Source organism: Mustela nivalis (assembly GCF_964662115.1).
Source record: "Mustela nivalis genome assembly, chromosome: 5".
NCBI lineage: Eukaryota > Metazoa > Chordata > Mammalia > Carnivora > Mustelidae > Mustela > Mustela nivalis.
The window spans coordinates 146095786-146117159 of NC_139024.1; the positions used below are offsets into that span (position 1 = coordinate 146095786).

At 46.7% G+C, this 21374-nt stretch overlaps 1 protein-coding gene across 3 annotated transcripts in view; it reads right to left on the reverse strand.

Moving 5' to 3' along the window:
• The window catches only part of LOC309865462 (uncharacterized protein), a 366810-nt gene extending 345775 nt beyond the window's left edge, over positions 1-21035 (reverse strand). For all 3 annotated transcript variants that reach the window (XM_082731848.1, XM_082731849.1, XM_082731847.1), the window contains exons 1-2: positions 20963-21035; positions 4227-4425 (exon numbers count right to left, since the gene is read on the reverse strand). In XM_082731848.1, the coding sequence (XP_082587974.1) occupies positions 4227-4331 (105 nt within the window). In that variant the 5' untranslated portion in view covers positions 4332-4425; positions 20963-21035. The remainder of the gene's footprint in view (positions 1-4226; positions 4426-20962) is intronic.
• Positions 21036-21374: the final 339 nt, after the last annotated feature.

The following is a 21374-nucleotide window of genomic DNA, read 5'->3' on the forward strand; positions in this document are numbered from 1 at the left end:
TCTGCATCTGCACTGGGGAAAATTTAAAACTGGTCTAGATTAGCCAGCTCTGGCAGCCAGGACAAAATACCACAGACAGGGCAGGGTTGGGGGGGCTCAAACAATAGTCATGCATTTGCTCCCAGTTCTGGAGACTAGAAATCCATTATCAAGATGTCAACCGGGTTTTTGGGGAGGACACTCTGGGTTGGCAGATAATCATCTTCTCACTGTGTTCTCACATCATCTCCATTCTGGGTGCTCACAGAGAGAGAGAGATTTCCAGTGTCTCTTCCTCTTCTTAGGAGGACCCCATCCTAGTGGGTCAGTGCCCCACCCTTACAACCTCATTTAACCCTAATTCCTTCCTTAAAGGCCCCAGCTCCAAGTACAATCCCACTGAGGGTCAGGGCCTCAACACACAAACTCTGGAGGGACACTCTTCAGTCCATAACATTCTCCTAAGTGATGGGGCGCCTGGGTGGCTCAGTGGTTTAGGCTGCTGCCTTCGGCTCGGGTCATGATCTCAGGGTCCTGGGATCGAGCCCCGCATCGGGCTCCCTGCTCCGCAGGAAGCCTGCTTTTCTCTCTCTCTCTCTCTCTCTCCCCCTGCCTCTCTGCCTACTTGTGATCTCTGTCTGTCAAATAAATAAATAAAATCTCTAAGTGCTTTGGACCGAAAATATTGACCGCTTCACATTTCCCTGGAGCTAAAATCCAGGAACAGAAGTTGTTACAAGTACTAAAGTCGAGCATGAAAAGTGCGGGGTGAATTTCACATGTGCATTGTTATTCTGGTGGTAGGTTGGTGGTAGCAATGGTTATTTTGCTCAGGTTTGCCTTCCCACTCATGACTCTACCCGGATTCTTCTCAAAATCCTAAGTCCCACATTTGAGGCTATGAGCCCTCGGAGAGCAGAGGGCATTTCTTTTCTACCCCCTACAGAGTCTGGCACATACTGGAAACTCAAAAAATGTTTCCTGCGAGATTGAACGAATGACTCCCTTTCCTTGTAGACATGGAGTCAGGAGGAGGAAAGTTCGGGAGAAGGGCCTATGTGGGGTAAATGGCAGGCTGAGATGGAAACTTCCCTCCATCTCCCCCAGCCTCACTGGAAGCAAAGAAGAGAACTTTTTAGAATGAGCGGCCATCACAGCCTGAGGAGAAGAGCCATGAAACCCCAAGTCAATTCTCTGAGCACTTCATGCTCAGAACGTGTTGATACGTGAATTGGGTTGAAGGAAAACCTAACTACCCTTTGGTTCCCCTGGCCACACACCCAAAAGGTGCCAGGCTTCCCGGTCACGGAAGAAGACAAGTACACCAGGGTTCATGAGGAACAGCCAACAGACATTTCCTGAGTACCAGCTCTTCAGTCATTCAATAAATATTTATTGATCACATATTCTATGTCAGACACTAGACTTGGCCCTACAGACACAAATGATGAATCAGACACTCCTGCTCCTACGGAACAAGTACATCATCAGCGGATGTGACACTGGACCACTATGTCGGGTTTCTTCTTGTCCCTGACTGAACACTGTGGAATAGCTATGGTCGCCGTGTCTGGAAATAAACACCTAGCATGTGTCTGGCGCCCTGAGCCAAACAAAAGTTTTTTCATCTCGACTTTACTTATTTTTTTAAGTCATTTATTTACTTAGTTCAGGAAGATCTACACCCAGTGAAAAGCTCGAGCTCGTGACCCTGAGATCAAGAGTTGCAGGCTCTTTGGCCTGAGCCAACCGGCACTTCCCCTTATTTGTCTTTTATGGCTGTCCATTGATTTGCCTCTGGATGGAGAGGTAGGTGTATGTCCGGACTGTTCTTACCATGAGCCAGAGGAAAGACTGCACTGGATATCCATTTGAGAGGGATATTTTAACACTTCTGGTCATAAGGCTGGAAGTGCCCAGCTCCAAGGTTAGGACGAATGCCCGGGGATAAGGGTCTGCCCCCAGTGAGAGGCCATCAGGCAGCTGACAGGGAACACAGATGGAGGATTAGGGACTCAAATGACAGCCTGGCTGGGTGACCTGGCCTCCTGCCAGAGCCAACCTCCCTGGTAGCTAAACCATCAGGACATCCCTCCTCTCCCCTCCCCCCGCTCCAGCACCAGAATCACCACCACCCTGCACCCGGTGACACGAGATGCTGGGCAGGACATTGTGAAACTTCCTGGCCTGTTCTATTGCCAAAGTGTCCTGAGTCAAAGTGACTCTGACCTTGGTCTTGCCTTGGAAGTCGCCAGGGTAAGGCAGAGAAACACACAGAGACTCCCGTGGAGCCAGCAGCCCCAGCGTGGGAGACAAGCTTTGAGCAGGCAGCAGTGTGCCCGGCATCACGAACAAAATGAAGTTGCCAGTACTGGGTCATTTTTGCCAATCAAAAGCATAAATTTCATATGGTTCAACCTAATGTAATACTAGCTGACTCGTGCCTCGCACCTCCTATGGGCCAGGCAAGGCTCTAAGCTCTTTGCACACAAACTCCCTTTATCTTCGTAGCAGCCCCAAGATGGGGGTACTGTTAGTCTCCCCACTCTATAGAGAGGACCAAGTAAGCACCTGCTAGGACATAGCAAGGATTCGAATGCAGGCAGTCTGGCCCCAGAATCCACATTCTCCACCTCTAGCCTGACCCACCTTGCTGGGCACAGAGTTCGGGGACAGCACAGAGGAAGAGCCAAGATCCTCAAAAAAGGGTTCCAGAAGAAAGTCAACCCCCTAAGCCTCATGTCTCCTGACTCCCTCCACAGCGACCAAAGACCTTCATTGTGTGTCAAGAGGGTGGCACTACCCTGGCCGCAAGGTCGATTCCCACCACCCAAGCTCCCAGGAGCCTCATACACTAAACGTCTGCAGCATCAGTGTGTGAGCGAGGAAACAAAGAATGAATGAACAAAAGCAGAGGGAGAACCTTTTCATCCACCTAGAGAACAAACAGGGCCAAACGAAGCGGCTTTGTCGGGTGGATGGAGCTGGGGGAGGCCGGGAGAACAGGCGGACGCGTTAGCTGGTGTACATCCCACGGGACTCCAGTGCAAAGTATCATCATCTTGACTTGACAAAGGAGAGGAAAATGGATTGGGAGAGTTGACTGAAGACCGTCTGCCCCCCAGATTCTGACCCTGCTCTTTCCGTTCCTTCCTCTGCCTCCCACACTGCTCGGTACTTGCTCCTGCCAGCAGGTGACTTAACTTGGGGAATCCATTTAAGATTTTTCAGCTGCTGGAGGAGTTCAGGTGCTGGAGGAGTTCAGGTGCGGCTGGAGGTCCTGGGACAGCCTGCAGCCCGATCCGCTCTCCCCCACCAAGGAGCAGTAAGCCCACCACCCAGGAAAGCGCCCGAGCGTCGGCGGTCAGGGCATGGCACGCGGGGTCCCTGCCGGAGAAACTAAAAACTGTCATTCTCCCACTTTGCCACTTTTTCCAATATTCCTTATCAGCCCCCAAAAGCTCCTGCCATTACAACATTACCTCGTGATGGGCATATTACAATTTCCTAGATTACATCTTATCTGACATTAGTTACATTTTAGGGTTGTTGCTTACTGGCACTTTAATTTCATAAGTAAGCTATCTCCAAATCACAGAGGGGGATGAGTTCCAGCTCCTTCCATCCATTCTCCAAGCCTCGTTTCCAGAAGCTAACGTTTTCTTCCGCGGGCCTGGATTTCAGGTTCGTACTATCTGTTGGTTCTATGGCCCTCCATCCATTAACTATGGTAAGTAATGATAATATTCTTTACCTCAATTATCCTGTTCTCTATTTCTGGTGTTTGGCCCGAGAGGGACTAGAGGCTGAATCTGATTGTGTAAAATCGTCATCTTCGTAGCGAAGAATCCTTTCGTAAGGGACGGGCCATCGAGCTCCTAAAGAATTTTTTTTGCTTACTGTTATTAATTTTACTTACAGGGATTAGATGACATATTAAGATATAGCAAAGGTATAACTCTCTGTAGCATTGCCATATAATTTACAAGTGTAAAGGGGAAAGAACTTGTTCTTTTTTTTTTTTTTTTAAAGATTTTATTTATTTACTTGAGAGAGAGACAGTGAGAGAGAGCACGAGAAAGGAGAAGGTCAGAGAGAGAAGCAGACTCCCCATGGAGCTGGGAGCCCGATGCGGGACTCGATCCAGGGACTCCAGGATCATGACCTGAGGCGAAGGCAGTCGTCCAACCAACTGAGCCACCCAGGCGTCCCGGAAAGAACTTGTTCTTAAAAATGTAACAACTTACCCACATTTTCCATCTTCCCACCAATGAGTCAAAGATAGACTTCACACAGAGCAGTGGAGGGGTGGATAAGGCACTCAAAACACTGTCTGCTTGACTTCCCTCCATGGCCAGATGGCAAGATTCCGTAGCGTAAGGAGGAAAGGAGGTGGTACTTAACTCAGTTCCTCAGGAAATCCACCCCCTTGGAGTGCGTGGCAAACTATAAAGGCAGAAGAACAAAGGTAAAGAATGGGTAAGTTGAGATGATCTTAAATGATGGGTTTAAAAGTATAATTGTGTTAAATCTCTTCATAGGGCAAACAATTATTTTCACCAGGGGAATATTTTCTCTAGAATCATCTTTCCAGTCCTCTGGACGTCACTGCTGCCATGACTCTGTTGGCTCCAAATTTAAGCCCCGTCTGCGGTTGACTGCACAGAAGTTACTGCTCTGTTCTCCATACATTAAGGTTTGTGATTTCCCATGCACTGGGGAACCTAGAGGTCTTTGATGGATATTTTACTGAGTGGATTTGCACATTCTGCTTTGGCAATCTGTCTTTAAATATATATTTTGTCACATGCATTAAACAAAAAATAGTGTGTACACACACACACACACACACACACACATTCTGTGTGTTTTAGCTATCAGGAATCGAGTAATAACAGTGGCTAGAATGTGTTTATTATTTAATATCCTCAAATTTTGTGGCTGAATTTGAATGAAGGGATCAAACACTAAAAATTACAAAGCAGAGCTAAAAAATTAATGAGACCAGATTTATTTATTTACTTACATTATCATGCATTTTTAGAGAGAGAGTATGCATGCAGGGGGGGGGCGCTAGGGAAGAGGAAAAGGGAAAGAGAGAATCTTAAGCAGGCTCCACAGCTAGTACAGAGCCCCATGCAGGGCTTGATCTCACAACCCTGAGATCATGACCTGAGTCAGAATCAAGAGTCGGATGCTTAACTGACTGAGCCACCCAGGCGCCCTGAGACTGATTTAAAAAGATTTAAAAACAAAACAACAGATACTCCCAATGTACAAAGTCTAAAGAGAGAAGTCAGAGAGAACAGTGAGTAGAATATGGTCCTGACTGGAGGTGTCTGGCTACACCGTGGGCCCAGCTAAATGTGGGAGAGCTTGAAGTTAAGGTGACCTTGGGTTTTTAGGTGACCACACTGGTGGTGTTGCCCCCCAGCACCCATTTCCTTCCACGCCACCCCTCCACGTTCCAGAGGACAGAGCAGTAAAAGCCACATTCCTCAGACTCCTTTGCAAGTAGACATCTCAGTGTGACTTGCTCATGGGCCGTGCAATGAGGTGCCCCTTTGTGACACTGAGAAGCTGGAAGACACAGCAGGAGGAAAGCAAGCTCAGCAGATGTGAGCGTTTCCAGGGCATTCCATCACCTGCTCACCAGCCTGCGGGAGGCAATGGCAGACATGGCAACAGAGTTAGCAATTGTTTCCAATGGAATTCCAAAATTCCAAGTGAATCCCAAATTCCAGTTGTGACTATGAATCCACAGGGACCCCAACCTCCACGCATTCCCATCTTCACAGTTTTGTCAGTATCCAACCCCTTGCATACTGTCCATCTCTGCTAGAAACCTCTCAAATGTCTTCTGTCTCCTGCATCAAGCCTTTATTAATATGTCTGTTTCCTCTAGTGCCCAAACAGCCTAAGATGATGAGACTGAATAGCTATACAGATCTTGGATTAGTTGTTGTTTTGGTTTTTGGGGAGGGGGGTAAGTTTAATTGAAGGAAGGGGAGAAAAGGCAGTTTGGACAGTATTTCCCCAGCTATGGCATGAATACCTCTGGTGATTTAAGAGGTACAAGGCACGGCATTCAGTAACGTTGAAACATGTAACAAAACAGTTATTCCCTTCTTGATTCTCTTTTAATCATTTAGGGAGAATTCTGAGGCTGCGACTTGATTTCTTTAACACTTTGCTAATACTCTTTAATCCCCTTTATTTGCGAAGAGAATAGGCACAGAGCCTTGGTCGGAAAACTCCACTCAGCTAGAATGCAAAGACGCTGTTTTATTTTCAATACATTTATTTCTAGAATTATCTTCTCAGTATGGCAAGCAATAGAAGTTTTCCATTTATGTTAGTGAGAGGAAGTACCCTTTTAATTTCAACTTTTTATTTTGAAAGCTTTCAAATCTTAAAAAAAAAGAAAGAAAGAGAAAGAAAAAAAAGAGTTCTATAGCGATAATCCATATCCCCACAACAGAAGATCTACCATTGTTTACATTTTTCAGATCTTCTTCATCTATAATTTCTTTTTTGTTCAACACCTTGAAAGTGAATTATAGACACTGAGGTACTTCACCCCTGAAATACTTTAGCAGGTAATTCCAGCAAACAAGAATCTTCTGAAAAAACCATACCCAGGGGCACTTGGGTGGCTCAGTGGGTTAAGCATCTGCCTTCAGCTCCAGTCATGATCTCAGGGTCCTGGGATGGAGCCCAGCACCAGGCTCTGCACTCAGTGGGAGCCTGCTTCTCGCCCTCTTCCCCACTCTCTCTCTCTCTCTCTAATAAATAAATAAAATCTTTAAATAAACAAGCAAACTATACCCAGTACCACACAAAACAAAATTAATAATTCCCTCATGGTGTCTGGCCCATTTTCAGTCAGGAAGGTGTTTTTTTTGTTAAACTCACTTAAAAAATGTGAGCTGATTTTTTTTTTTAGATGAGATAAACATTAGGAGGTAAATATAGATGAGATATGGGTGTGGGGAAAAGCGTGAGGATAGTGGGGGTTTGTATAAAACCCTGGTTTGAAAACTCAGACCTGAGAAACAGTGGACAGGAGCCTACAGGAGCCGTAGGCTGTGTCTGAAAAGGAAGGAGAACAAGAAAGATGCTAATGGCTGAGGAGGAAAGTAAGTGGGCCAAGAAACAGGAGATCGCTCCTGGAATAAGTGCACTGGGAAGAAAAGAAAATGTGAATCCGTGAAAAGTGAATGTACTCGAGTGTAGTCACAGGTTGTCCCTGGGAGAGGAGACCAGGGCTTTGAGGCCCAGTGATGTCACTATTTGCAGCAGGACCTAATCACTTCAGATCCCTTTGCCCCGTGAACTCCTCTATCAGATGGGGTGGGGGTTGGGAAGGTATTGCATCGTGTCCCTCATACACTGCCCTAAGGAGCAAATAAAGAACACATGACAACCACCCCCCCCCCCGCCCACATACACCGTAATACACAGGTGATAAGCACCACCTAAAAAATCCAGTGGCGTAAAATGTGGGTTTCTGTTATGGGAAAGTTCATGAAAAACAGTCTTTTCAGGGGGTCAGCGTTGTCACCAAAAGCACAAAAGTGAGGCTAATAAAAGCATGTGCTGTATTTGACTGGTCAAAAATGGTTCCTTGGGTGCCCCAGGTCGGGAGGTTTGGGGGGGGTGCAAAGGGGGAGAAGGTCACGAAGGGGGAGGAAGTGACACTGTGTGGGGCCACCCGACAAGGCAGCCGCGGGAAAGCTGGATTTGGACGTCGGGTGCGAAGTGGGAAGGGGAAGAGCCAGGGAAAGAGAGGGACTAAAATCAAAGTTAACATCGGGACTGTGGATTATAAAGGACTCTCCTCCCAAAAAGAGGATTTTGTTCAGCTTCCATGGGAGCATGGGGACGGGCAGAGGACAGGGGATAATTACCAATAGCCATTGTGTTTTATGGGATATTGATTTGTCACTTGGTTTTACTGTACATGTCAAGCACTAAGTCCGGCGCCCAGCACCCTGGAAGGACTCCATAAATGCCCTCTGCCGTTATCAGGATTGCCTCCCGATTTTCCATTCCCACCACCTCACCCTATTTCAGCTCCATCCGCACCGTGTGGCTAGTTTATGTCAGCTCCTCCTAACTAGCCTCTTGGGGCTGGGAACTCGAAGAACCCACCAGGAATTCCCCCATCTTTTTGGGTTTCTAAGGGTCTGCCACATCCCGCCCCTTCGTCTAGGTCCTTCACACAAGAGTTAATATGCTCGCTGCCCGGTGGCACGGAGCACAGCTGGCCGGGGTGAGAGGAGACGGGCACTGGATGAAGAGGCAAGGGCTGAGAGGCTGGTCAGCAGCCAGAGAAGCTACCTGCAGAGCGGGGGGCTCTAGGCTAGCCTGTGGTGGGCTAATGCAACCACCTTCTCAGAGTCACAGGACGTGAACGCGAGACACAGAAAGAAGCCACCGGCACTGACAATAGGCAAAACAATACAGAGACAGGCCGTGCCATATGCAGAACCGGGAGCAAGCAGAGTGTTTCCCACCTCTCCCCTTCCTCCTCTCCGGTCTCCTCTGAACCCCAGATCGGCCCCAAACACTAATTAAGGAATTTAGCCCCTTGGTCGTAGTACTGCTCTCTGGTCCTATGTCATGGTGTTTTCTTGGGCAACGTCAAGATCCATGTGGATCCAGGCTCCACAGGGGTTAGAATTCTTCTAACCCAACACCTTTCCCTTTGAGACCTTCCAATACTCCTAAATTCACGAATCACAGAGCTTTAAACCCGGAAGAGACCTAACGGCTGTCACACCTCAAAAAAATAAATAAAAATAAATAAAAACAAAAACAACAACAGAATGCATGACTAGGCTTCCCTAGTTATATGTGCTGCTGAAGCGAGCACATGGCTTCCCTAGTTACGACGTTTCAGATTACCCTTTGAAAATAATTATCAAAAGCTATACAGGTGGGGCACCTGGGTGGCTCAGTGGGTTAGGCGTCTGCCTTCAGCTCAGGTCATGATCTTAGGGTCCTGGGATGGAGCCCCACATCGGGCTCTCTGCTCAGCAGAGAATCTGCTTCTCCCTCTGCCTCTCTCTCTCTTGCAAATAAAAAAATAAAATCTTAAAAAAAAGAAAATCATGAAAGTATATACCTTTGCACCCAGCATCCCCACTTCTGGTAATTTGCCTTATGGAAAATAGCCAGATAAGCACACAAAGATGCTGTCATAGACTATTCATTGCCCCACTCTTCAATGTAACAAGTCTGAAAGTGACTTACATTGACTAATAAGAGATTGGTTAAATAATTGTTATATACAGCCATTAGCAGGACACTAGCAACTAAAAATTGGAATACATATATTGACAAGTCAAAACACTGGGTCACAGAATGGAGTGTTATAGACAGGTTTCGTTAATTGGAAACTGCATTTTAAATATACTAACAGAAACAGGAAAACTCTGGAAGGGATTTAAAGAAGTTGTTTCAAAGTGGCGAGAACTTTAGTGACTCAATTTTGCTTTGTGTTTGCTTATGTGTAACTTCTAAATTTCTGCATTGAATACACACTTCTTTTCTTTCTTTCTTTTTTAAGATTTTATTTGTTTACTTGACAGAGAGAGAGCCAGAGAGCACACGCGGGCAGGGGGCAGGATGGGGGTGTGCACAAGAAGGGAGGGACAGCAGGGAAGGCAGAGGGAGAAGGAGAAGCCGGTTCCCCACTGAGCAGGGACCCTGACATGGAACTCAATACCAGGACCCTGGGATCATGACCCTAGTGGAAGGCTGATGCTCAACCCACGGAGCCACCCAGGTGTCCCTGAATACGCATTTCTTATGAAATAAAAACAAAAATCCTACTGAAGTCCCAGATCAGATGATGTCCTTCCTATAAATTCTGCTGGAAAAAGCCCATCCAGAAATGGTTTCGCCTCTGCTTCTAAATGTAGACACGTTTATATCTGTCTCCAACACCTAGCACACACGTACTGCCGTGTGTTTCCGCACGACCACATGATCAAGTAAGACACTCCAGAACACAGCTGCCTTTCACTCTACAGGACCAGACTCTGTCTAACCCACTATTAGACGATGGCCCCAAAAAGATAGGTCCCTGTCCAGGATCTGTGAGTGTGACCTTATTTGGAAAAAAGGGTCTTTGCAAATGTCATTATATTAGGGATCTTGATAGAAGACCCTCCTGGAATATGGGGGTGGGCTCCAAAGCCAATAACAAGTGTCCTTACAAGAGACCGAAGAGGCAATGACAGGGACACAGGACAGAAGGCCGCATGACCACGGAGACAGAGACTGGAGTGGGGCCTTTGCAAGCCAAGGAAAGCCTGGAGTCCCGAGAAGCTGGAGGAGGCAAGGAAAGGCTTCTCCCTGAGCCTCCAGAGAGAACGGGAGCTCGCTGACACTGACTTTGGACTCCTGGCCTCCGGCACTGTGAGAGAATGCATTTCACTTATTTTAAACCACCGAGTTCCTGGTAGATTGTTAAAGCATACACAGAAAACTGAGAGACACCTATTAGACATCTTGTCAATATTCAATATTTGGCAGGGCCGGGTGGGGGCTGGGTGGTAGTGCTTGAATTACGATATCCTTGACTCTCTCCGCTCTCATGCAGAAAGAGAGGATATCTCATGATTAATAAGCCCAAGTTTCTTAGGATTAAATTTGAATTTTTCTTCCCACTGTGGGTCATAAGGCAACCAAAATGGCCAAACGTTTATTGCCGACCCAACCGCTCTGATTTGAAACGTGGAAATAAAAAAGTAATTGACTCTCTGGTACCATGTCTTTTTGGAGACCCAGAACTCCCGCTCACTTCCTCCAACACTAAGCTCCTTATTTGACTGGAGCGTGAGTTCAGTAACCCATGGCTTTGCCCAGACATCTCCCAACACTAAGAGCTTTAAAGGGACAATGGCAGGGTTGAGAGGTTGAAAAATTTGACCTACTTTCCCCGTCTGTCCCCAAAAATCCATGGCATTTTCTCTCTGTGAACCAACTCAGCTCTTTAATCCACATGCACACAGGGCCTGTCCAGGGAGAGCATATTTTGGCCTCGTGTGTTTGCTTTTTGTTTTGCTTTTGAACCAAATGCCTCGCTGCTTTGATAACGAGGAATGAAGGGGAGAGAGAATGTGTTTTTCTTCAGGCTTAAAAAACATATACAGTGTTGAACACTCAAGGGATTATCATATAAAACGTGGTGTAAAGAAACATGAGTGGTGGGGTGGGGGGTAGTCCGAAAGAAAGGGACACTAAAACCTCATACATTGCTTGTAGAATCACATCTGCCCAGGATGACAGAACGCTTCAGTCTCCAAGGACACTTCTGATCCATGTGGTGTACAACTGTGTAGGTTCCAAACATAAGGCAGCGCCCCCCACCGCCCTGGGTTCCAGTATGAGGAAAGAATGTATAGAAGGAATCCACACTGTACACGGACGCAGGGCAGGCACTAGGCAAGATCACAGAGAAAGGGAGAGTTCCCCTGCCTCTCCACCTCCCTGCATCCCCTGCCTGCCTCCTTCGTTCTGATATGGGCTCTCCTGACCCAACCGTGCTCCATGACTTTAGGCTAGGCCCGCTGGTGGCCCTGTTTCCTTCTTGCCGACACAGACCCTTCCCAAGCAACTTCTCCAGGATCCTGCATCACTGGGGCCCACACTGTGACAGCAGCTGGTCTGCAGAGGACCTGGCCAAGGCTCTGAAGAGGAGTCTAGAAGAAGCCCTTCTTGCTGGGCCTGGGTTATCAATTGGAGCTCGCTAAACTACTGGGCAGGTCCCTTTCTTCCCCCCAACGTAAACTGAAGCCTTACCCTTCTCACCAGAGGGAATGAATCAGAGGCCCTGGGAGAAAGGGTGGTACCAACCAGAAATGAAGAGATGCCTGCAGTCTGAAGAGGGGCCATGGGGGTAGGCAGACCGCTCCAAGGGGATGGGGACCAAGCCCATAACTGTATCTAACTGGGTGATAATGGCAGATGACGGGAATGGATCATTCTTCTAGGGCGTAAACTGTATTTTCCTGGTGGGTCTCAATGCCTAAAAAGAATCCTAATGTGGGAATTTTGTCCAGTGTAGAAAATAGTCTTTAAAACAGAAAGGCCTTGGGACGCCTGGGTGGCTCAGTTGGTTAAGCAGCTGCCTTCGGCTCAGGTCATGATCCCAGCGTCCTGGGATCGAGTCCCACATCGGGCTCCTTGCTCGGCAGGAAGCCTGCTTCTCCCTCTGCCTCTGTCTGCCTTTCTGTCTGCCTGTGCTCGCTCTCGCTCCCTCTCTCTCTCTGATAAATAAATAAAATCTTTAAAAAAAAAATAAAAAAAAAAATAAAACAGAAAGGCCTTACAAATGCTCCATCAAAGTCACATCCAAGGGGTGCCTGGTGGCTCAGTCAGTGAAGCATCCAACTCTTGATATCCACTCGGGTCTTGATCTCAGGGTCGTGGGATTGAGCCCTGCATTGAAACCCACATCGAGGCCCACATCAATCCCCACATCGGGCTCCACCCTCAATGAGGACCCTGCTTCTCTCCCTCTCCCACTGCCCCTATCCTGTTAAATAAATAAATGTATCTTAAAAAAAAAAAAAAAAAAAAAAAACTCTTACTATGCACTTAAGATTTTAATGAATTGGGGAGGGGGGTGCCTGGGTGGCTCAATCAGTTAAGCGTCTGCCTTTGGCTCAGGTCATGATCCCAGGGTCCTGGGATCAAGCCCTGCATCAGGCTCCCTGCTCAGCAGGAAGCCTGATTCTCCCTCTGCCCCTTGCCCTGCTGGTTCTCTCTCTCTCTTTCTCTCTCTCTCTGACAAATATTTGAAATTTATGTAAAAAAAGATTTTAATGAATGGCTTTGAAAAATATTTCTCAGAATAATTGGAAAATTCAAATACGCTTTCCAATATTTGCCACCCTCAAGGGGACAGTGATGTCATGGGACCATTTCCAGAATTGCAAATCAGTTGGTGTTCCTGAAGAAGAATAGTATACCATAGGCTGATTTGACTGAATGATGTAATTGATCAGAAAAGAAGGAAGGAAGGAATAACCAGGTCCAATAGGATCACCTTTGTTTGGACACAGACAACCAAACTGACAAATTAAAAAGACTAGGATCATCCCTCCCTGGTGACAGTTAGCATCCCAGAAGAATGGCAGGCACAGTGAAAGCAGGGGGCTGGGTGATTCACCCCAGGCCTGGAATACCTGCCTACAATGACCTAGTAGGTTCTTGCCTTTGACACTCAATAGGGTCTGAATGGTAATTGGATGCAGCCCAGTATTTTCTTCCACAGGAACATAATTACTAAATACATAGAATAAATCCCTGACCCAAATGTCAGATCTCAGGGCAAATCTAAGTTAATTGTCTTTTTCTGATCCTCTAAATAGCATTGCATATAGCCCCCTTAAAAAAAAAAAAACAAAAATCAGGGGCACTTGGGTGGCTCAGTTTGTTAAACATCCGATTCTTTTTTTTTTTTTTAAGATTTTATTTATTTAATTGACTGAGAGAGAGACCACAAGCAGGCAGAGAGGCAGGCAGAAAGAGAGGGGAGGAAGCAGGCTCCCTGCTGAGCAGAGAGCCCAATGTGGGACTCGATCCGAGGACCCTGAGATCATGACCTGAGCCAAAGGCAGAGGCTTTAATCTACTGAGCCACCCAGGCACCCCTAAACATCCAATTCTTGATCTCAGCTCAGGTCTTGATCTCAGGGTTGTGAGTTCAACCTCTGTTGAACTCCACACTGGGCTCCACACTGGGCTTGGAGCCTACTTAAGAAAAAAAAAAAAAGTCTTACCCTTTTTGAGGTCCCCTTGTTGCTGTTATCAGTTATATATTCACCATGTGGACCTGGGAGCTAGAGGAAAACAATCTGGGGGAGGGTAGAGGGTAGCAAAGAAACAGATACATGGAGGTCAGAGGCCAAGGATAGAGAAAAGCTGTGACAGTGGGAGTCCCTAGTTCTGGTGCTGCTGGTAACTGTCCGCCATCCTGCCACTGGGTGCCATGAGGTACCCCCAAGACCTTCACTATAAATCCCCATTCTTGCTAAAGCTGGTCTTCTGCTACTTGCTGCCCAAAGATTCCTATGGTATGTCTCCACCTGGACTATGAGCTCTGGGAATGGTGGGTGGGGTGGGGTGGTCCCATTCACACTTGTATGCCAAACAAATGGATATGCAATGAAGACCAAACATCTGAGAATCCTCAGGAGACATGTAAAATAGGAAGTTTTTTTGAGAAAGAGTCTGGGAATGGAAGTCAAATCCTGTGTAATCATTTTGTTTCTACTACTACACTACTGTGACCATAGACAATTTACTGAACCTCTCAGGGCCTCTATTTTGTCCTAGAGAGACCGTAACAAACATAACAACGGAACAGAACAGAGCATAAAACCACGTAACATTAGGTGGTTGGCAAACATTAGAAAGACACTTTTATTATCTCCCCTGTATTTTGTAAACTTTTTTTGTAAACTTTTATTTTGTAAACTTTTATCTGTAACAAACTGCATATGTAAACTCATTTTCCCATAAGATAACCACTGTTACCACACTTAGGAAGTATCATTCCAGTAAAAGCTAAAAACAAACACACACACACACACACACACACACACACACACACACACACACACATAAAACAAACCCTTGGCATTTCTGTTATGCTGTGCCCTCCTCCCCCAGATAAATGATGCAGTTCCTGTTAGACATCCTGACAGACTGAAAAGAACTTCAGGACTCCCATTACCACAATTAAGGGCCAGAGCCCTCCAGTCATCCTGGGTGGAAAACATTTCACTTGATGACTGGTAAACTCTAAAATTCAATTATTCTGATAACCTAACAGATGCCTGCAAATCAGCGCAAAGATAGGACCTAAAGGAAATTGGGTGTACACCCATGAGAAAGCGGAAAACTGGGATGCTTTTGGTTCTCAGCAGTGTGGAGAGCTGAATACTACTTTCAAAGGCACGGCCATTGTTGTGCAGGGAACATGTGCAGGCCACCAAACTATACTCTTGTCTTCATCTGAGATCTATAATATTTACTGCGTGTCTCCTGAGTGCATACTAAGTACTTTTTTTTAAGGTTTTGTTTTTAAGTAATCTGTACATCCAACATGGGACTCAGATTTACAATGCAGAGATCAAGTGTCACACGCTCTGCTGACTGAGCCAGCCAGGTGTCCCTTGGTACTTTTCATCTATTGTCTCAATTACCCCCCCCCCCGCCAGAGCCTTGTATGGTAGGCACTAATGAGGTACTAATATGTCATCACTCCCATTTTTCAGACAAGGGAATTGAGGCGCTAAGGGTAGAGCTAGGATGACACGCCGACCACCTGATGCCAACCCTGAGTGACCAACCATTATGCGACACTCTTCCTCGGTGTCCCCACAGGCCACGAGATGACTCTGTTGGAAATCCTCAGTGGCACTGGTATTAGATTCCTTGGGTCGCCGCCATAATTACCACAACCTTGAAATGTATGCTTTCGGGGTTCAGAAGGCAAGAAGTTCAAAACCAAAGTGTCTGTGGGGTTGGTTCCCTCTGGAGGCTCTGTCCCCTGGCCCCGGATGGCTGCTGATGATCCTCCACGTTCCTCTGCCTATAGTTCCAGTCTCTGCCCTCCTCCTTCAAGTTCACATGTGACTCTGCGTCTCTGCCTCTTATAAGGACCCCTGTCATTGGATTTAGGGTCCAGCCAATGCAGGACCATCTCATCATGGGATCCTTACTTCCATGACCTCTACAAAGACCCTTCTATCAAATAAGGTCACGTTCACAGGTACTGGGATGTAGGACTCAGACACATCTCAGGCACAGCCCCCTGCAGCTTCCAATGACCTCCACTCTCAACTATCCCATGAGTCTTATTTTCCCCATAATCCCACAGCTCTCCACCGGGAGGATGGTGCTAACTCTTACATCCCCAAACTCAGTGGATGTAAGATCTGTTACATGGGCGTTATCAATTTTTTAAAAGATTTTATTTATTTATTTATTTATTTATTTATTTATTAGGCACAGAGAGAGAGAGCACACAAGTAGAGGGAGAGGGAGAAGCAGGCTTCCCACTGAGTAGGAACCTGATGCGGGGCTCGATCCCAGGATCCTGGGATCAAGACCTGAGCTGAAGGCAGATTCTTAACCAACTGAGCCACCCGGGTGACCGTTAATCAATTTCTTTTTAAAAGAAAAAGGAGGGGTGCCTGGGTGGCTCAGTGGGTTAAGGCCTCCGCCTCGGGTCATGATCTCAGGCTCCTGGGATCAAAACCCACGTCGGGCTCGCTGCTCAGCAGGGAGCCTGCTTCCCTTCCTCTCTCTCTCTCTCTGCCTGCCTCTCTGCCTACTTGTGATGTGTCTGTCAAAAAAAAAGAAAAAGGAAAACAGGAATGGATAGACTATTATAGGATGGCAGAAGATAGAATTGTTTCTTCAGTTAACAATTGCTTAGAACTCTTGTGGGTTGAGCGCTGTACCAGGTGCCAGGGCAAAAGCAGAGATACAGTGCCTTCCCTAGGGAGCCTGTGGTTCGTCTCAGGGAGACAAGGACGCAGAGGACAATCCCAGTCGATGAGACAAGTGCCATCAGGTGCACACAAAGGCCTGTGGGGTCACAGAGAAAGGAGCCCTAATGCTCCCCGGGGTCAGGGAGAGGCTTCCAGGGAGCAGGTGACATTTGAGCTGGGTCCTGAAAGATGAGTGGGAGCATGCCCAGGCAGGAAGGAGCCCAGGAAGGGCATTTCAGGCAAAGGACAGAGCAGGAGCCGAGCTCCAGATGCCGAAAGATGCTGACCAGTGCAGCCAACAAGGAGCCCTTCATTATTTGGGCCTTGTTTCCATCCTGTCAGTCTCTGTGCAAAACCTTCACCGACTTCTCGGTGTTTAAAACCTACAACCCCAAGCCTTCATTTTTGAAGCCCAACCCTCAATTCTCCAGCTCAAATACCTTGTTCCCAGCACCAAGCTTACACTTGCAGCCCTCCTGTTCCCTGTCTTGTCTGTCCCTTCCATGGAGCCACGCTCCTGCCCACAGGTTCCTGCTGACTCCCCCACACGGGGGACTCTCCCACCCACCCCCGCCAAGATCCCTCAGGCTACAGAGTCCGATCATTCTTGGGGAAGCCCCTCCCTTGCCAAACTTCCATAAACCACCTTCAGCTATTTACAGCTAAAGGCTCTTTTTCAGGCTCAAAAAATTGGCCTGCAGGCATTGAGGTATATCCAGAGGGTGGTGACATAGTCTCTTTCCAAGGAGACTCATGCTGGCCACGGTCAACCCCAGGAAGCCAAAGAATATGTCTGTCCTTGAGATGAATGACAAGGAGAAAGGTGGTAGAGATGGCATAAAGAGGACACAGGTCTGGGGTGCCTGGGCGACTCACTGGGGTGAGGATCCAATTCTTGATTTTTGGTTTGGGGTCTTGATCCAGGGTTGTGAGTTCAAGCCCCGTATTGGTTTCTGAGCTGGGCATGGAGCCTTCTTTAAAAATGGAGTGGGGAGGTTCGGGGGGATGCAGGTCTGTCATTCGTTATCCACATTTCTAAAATAGAAGAAGCTACCCAAACCAGGAGTTAATTCCTAACCCACTGGGTGTCAGGGGCTGACCTGCACCGATGCAAGCCTATGAATAGCCTTTACGTCATAGGGTGTGCAATCCGTCCCTTTGGCTGCAGATTTAATAAGATGCTTGATTACACAATGCTGTAAGACTCTCTGCACGGGGCGTTAGGTAATATTCTGTGTCCTGAAACCTATCTGGCCCTGAGGATTTTGGAGGTGGCACCGTGGGCCTATGGTTGCTACGATCCTGCCGCAGGTGTTTTTAATGACCGTGTTCCCCGGGGCTGCGTTTATTCTTAGCTTGAGCTCATTTGAGGGCTCGGCCTGGTTCTAGTTGCTGAAAAATCTTTGTCGGGGCAGGTAAAATGATGAGCCTGGGGCAAAGGAACCGAGCCTGGTCAGCTGGAGATGAGCGCCTAGCATGGGGCCTAATTCCTCCCCTTCCCTGGGTCTCAGCCTCGTCCGCCAGGACCAGGGGCCACAGATCATCAAGGACGCATCACAACCAGTGCAGACTGATCACAGGGAAGACTAGCTGTAGGACTGGAAACCTCCACCTTCTGGCCTGCCTCACATCCCTGCCAGACTCCATGGGTCTGCACTTACTCTCACAGCCTCTTTAGAACTATGGGAACCTCTGAAGCTCAGCCACTTGGGTGAGGCCTCCAGACATCACCGATCCCATTCTCCAACCATCGGAGCCACCCCTTACAGACACATACACACGCGCACACATGCAAGCAAGCAAGCAAAACAGCATGGGCCTGTAGGCCTGTGTCCCAATTCTTCTCCCTGCCAGATACAGGAATTGGAGCAACCTTACGCATTCTTTCTTGCATCATCATTTAAAGGGTCATAATTATAATAATTGCCTCTGACTGTGCTTTCCAGGGTCAGATCATAGAGTAGATAGGATGGCCCCTGGAAGCAGTAAAATGATATAAAAATGACATCCTTGTTTTTATTATTTTTAAAATCTAAATATTACTTACAGGAGACTACTGATTTGCTAAGACAACAGGTCCCAAATATATTATCATGATAGCATAATGTTTCTGAAGATGGTCTGCTGTTAAAACTGAACAATGATGGGGCGCCTGGGTGGCTCAGTTGGTTAAGCCTCTGCCTTTGGCTCAGGTCATGATCCTGGGGTCCTGGGATCCAGCCCCGCATCGGGCTCCCTGCTCAGTGGGAAGTCTGTGTCTCTCTCTCTCCCTTTGCCCTGCCTCTGCTCTCTTTCTCCCTCTATCTCAGGTAAATAAATAAAATCCTTTAAAAAAAAAAAAAATAGAACAATGACAATCTTTCTCACTCTCCAGGAAAATAAAGCTCAATTGGCAACAGAATTTTATCAATACGACATTTAGCCATCAATTAGATTTTTCTTAGCCATCAACTAGATTTTCTTAGGTCCAATTCCACCTATCCTCACAGTCCTATGAGTCAGATGAGACCCAATTTAAAACTACTAAGTATTTCATTTTGTCCTGAAAGAATTACTCTTTGCAGCCATTTCACAAAGAACATCTTGCCAGAAAAGATGCCTAGTGCTGTGGACACACAGATGAATGGCGCACCATTCCCATATTCTAGAAGCTGAGTGGTGGGAAAGAGTTGCTGTGAGAGTAGAGAGGTTAATAAGCAGTTGCAGTAAAATAAAAATAAAATCAGAGAAACTCTGACACCTGTGCGTAAAAGTCTTTCCTGGGCACAAAGGAGGAGGTGTTGTCCAATTCTTGCAGAGAGAGGGTGGATTCAGGAAATGTTTCACGGAGAAAATGACACCCAGGCCAAGACTTAGAAAACACTGGGTAATACAATATTTCCCCGTTTCCTGGACTCTCTACGGGGAGGGCTAGTTCTTGGATTTACCAAACGGTGGTTCTTTAACAGGATTCCAACTCTGTATTTCACTTTGAGCTGAGATCAAGAGTCAGATGCTCAACTAACTGAGCCACCCAGGTGCCCTGTACTTCACTTTGAAATTCAAGATTTGCTGAGTAGAAATCCCATTACCAGAGAGCCTCACAGTCTGAGCTCCAGCCAGACTGTAACGGAGGGTGGACGGGGAAAGATTAATTAAGGCAGTTGGGTTTGAAAGAACAAATGAATCTGACATACCAACATGACAAATGTGTATGAGTCCAACACTAATTAGCAATAAAAAAATACTTATCTTCTAAATACACAAAGCACATATTTTCAGTGACAACTCATTCTACCCTTAATCCCCACATAAACATGTAGGTCAAAGAATGCTTGGGTCAAATTGGTGTCTTTCTTTCTCCGTATCCACATGGGTTTTGCTAACTAGCCCACAAGTGAAGGGAAGTGAGTCTGTACGGGCCCATTGGGGGAAAATGCTCATTTCCAAACAGGCAGATGAACCCTGAGGACAGACGCTCCACTCATAAAGCTATCTATAAATGTGCAAAAAATTCAAAGGCAAATTAGTATTTATATACCTACTCCTTTGCATTTTTGCCCTTTCCATTTTAAGGTGGAACGCTTTATTTGATCCCTTTTTTTAAAGACCAAAGACTTTTACTCAGTCTGGATTGAACAAAACAGGCCTGTTTCCAGGGAGAGTGTCGAGAGAGCCCCATCTCTGGGTCTACCGAACCAGGTCACAAATTAATTCATTATTCAGGGATTCCCCTCTGTGTTGAGTACTGGCAGGCGAGGCATGCTGGTCCTTCCTCAGGGAGACCTTCCCTTACCACATGATCAAAAAGAACAATCCCCCACATGCGTTCTTTGCCCTTATCCTGCTTGATTTTTCTTCATCACATTTTTCATTGCTTAACTTTATAGTATAAATACACTTTTTAAAATTTGATCTTCTCCACTACTATGAAAGCTTCATGTGACAGAGACTCTGAGAGTTTTATTTAATTCTGCAAATCCAGTGCATAGACTAATGCTTGGCATGTAGTAGATGCTCAGTAAGCACTTGTAAAATGAGGGAATGGATGCATGAATGGATGAATGGATGAATCAATGAATCAATGAATGACAAGCCCAACAGCCATGGGCCCTCTGGGATTCGAGTCTTTCTGTTTGCAGCTGGCTCTGAGCTCAAGACACACTGTTTAAAGATGAATCTGGGTCAGTCCCAGGCCTTGATACTTAATATCAAGGTCCTTGGTATCAAGAACCAAGTATCCAGGGGTGCCTGGCCTGGGTGGCTCAGTGGGTTAAAGCTTCTGCCTTTGGCTCAGGTAATGATTTCAAGGGCTCCGGGATCAAGACCTGCCTCGGGCTCTCTGCTCAGCAGGGAGCCTGCTTCCCTCCCTCTCTGCCTACTTGTGATCTCTCTCTCTCTGTCAAATAAATAAATAAAATCTTTAAAAAAAAAAAATGAACCAAGTATCCAACACACCAAGAAGGGTTTCGGAGCAGTACTCACCCATGGCTAGAGCTTCAGATAAACGTAAGAAAAATTAAATTGAGTCTGAGACTCTCGGAGAGGCTTGGAAGAGAATGTCCCATAATACAGAGGAGGGAGGAGGAGGTTCTGGGGGTAGGGATGACTCAGCAAGCCTGGTCAGGACATGATTTTCAACTTTCCGCCCACAGACACTTTGGGTTGGCTAGAGAACTCTTGCTAAATCCCAATAACCTGTGCCTACAGTTTGATTATTGTTCTCTTTCTCTTTCTTCTCCTCTTACTGCCTTCTTATTACACTATCATCTACACTGTTTCTGGGATGCCCGTGACTGTGAAGCATATTCTGTGAGGGACAGTTGATTGACTATAGGCAAACACCTACTCCTGTAAACTCCTGCAGTTGACTTCTGTGGGTTACATTCTCAGTGTC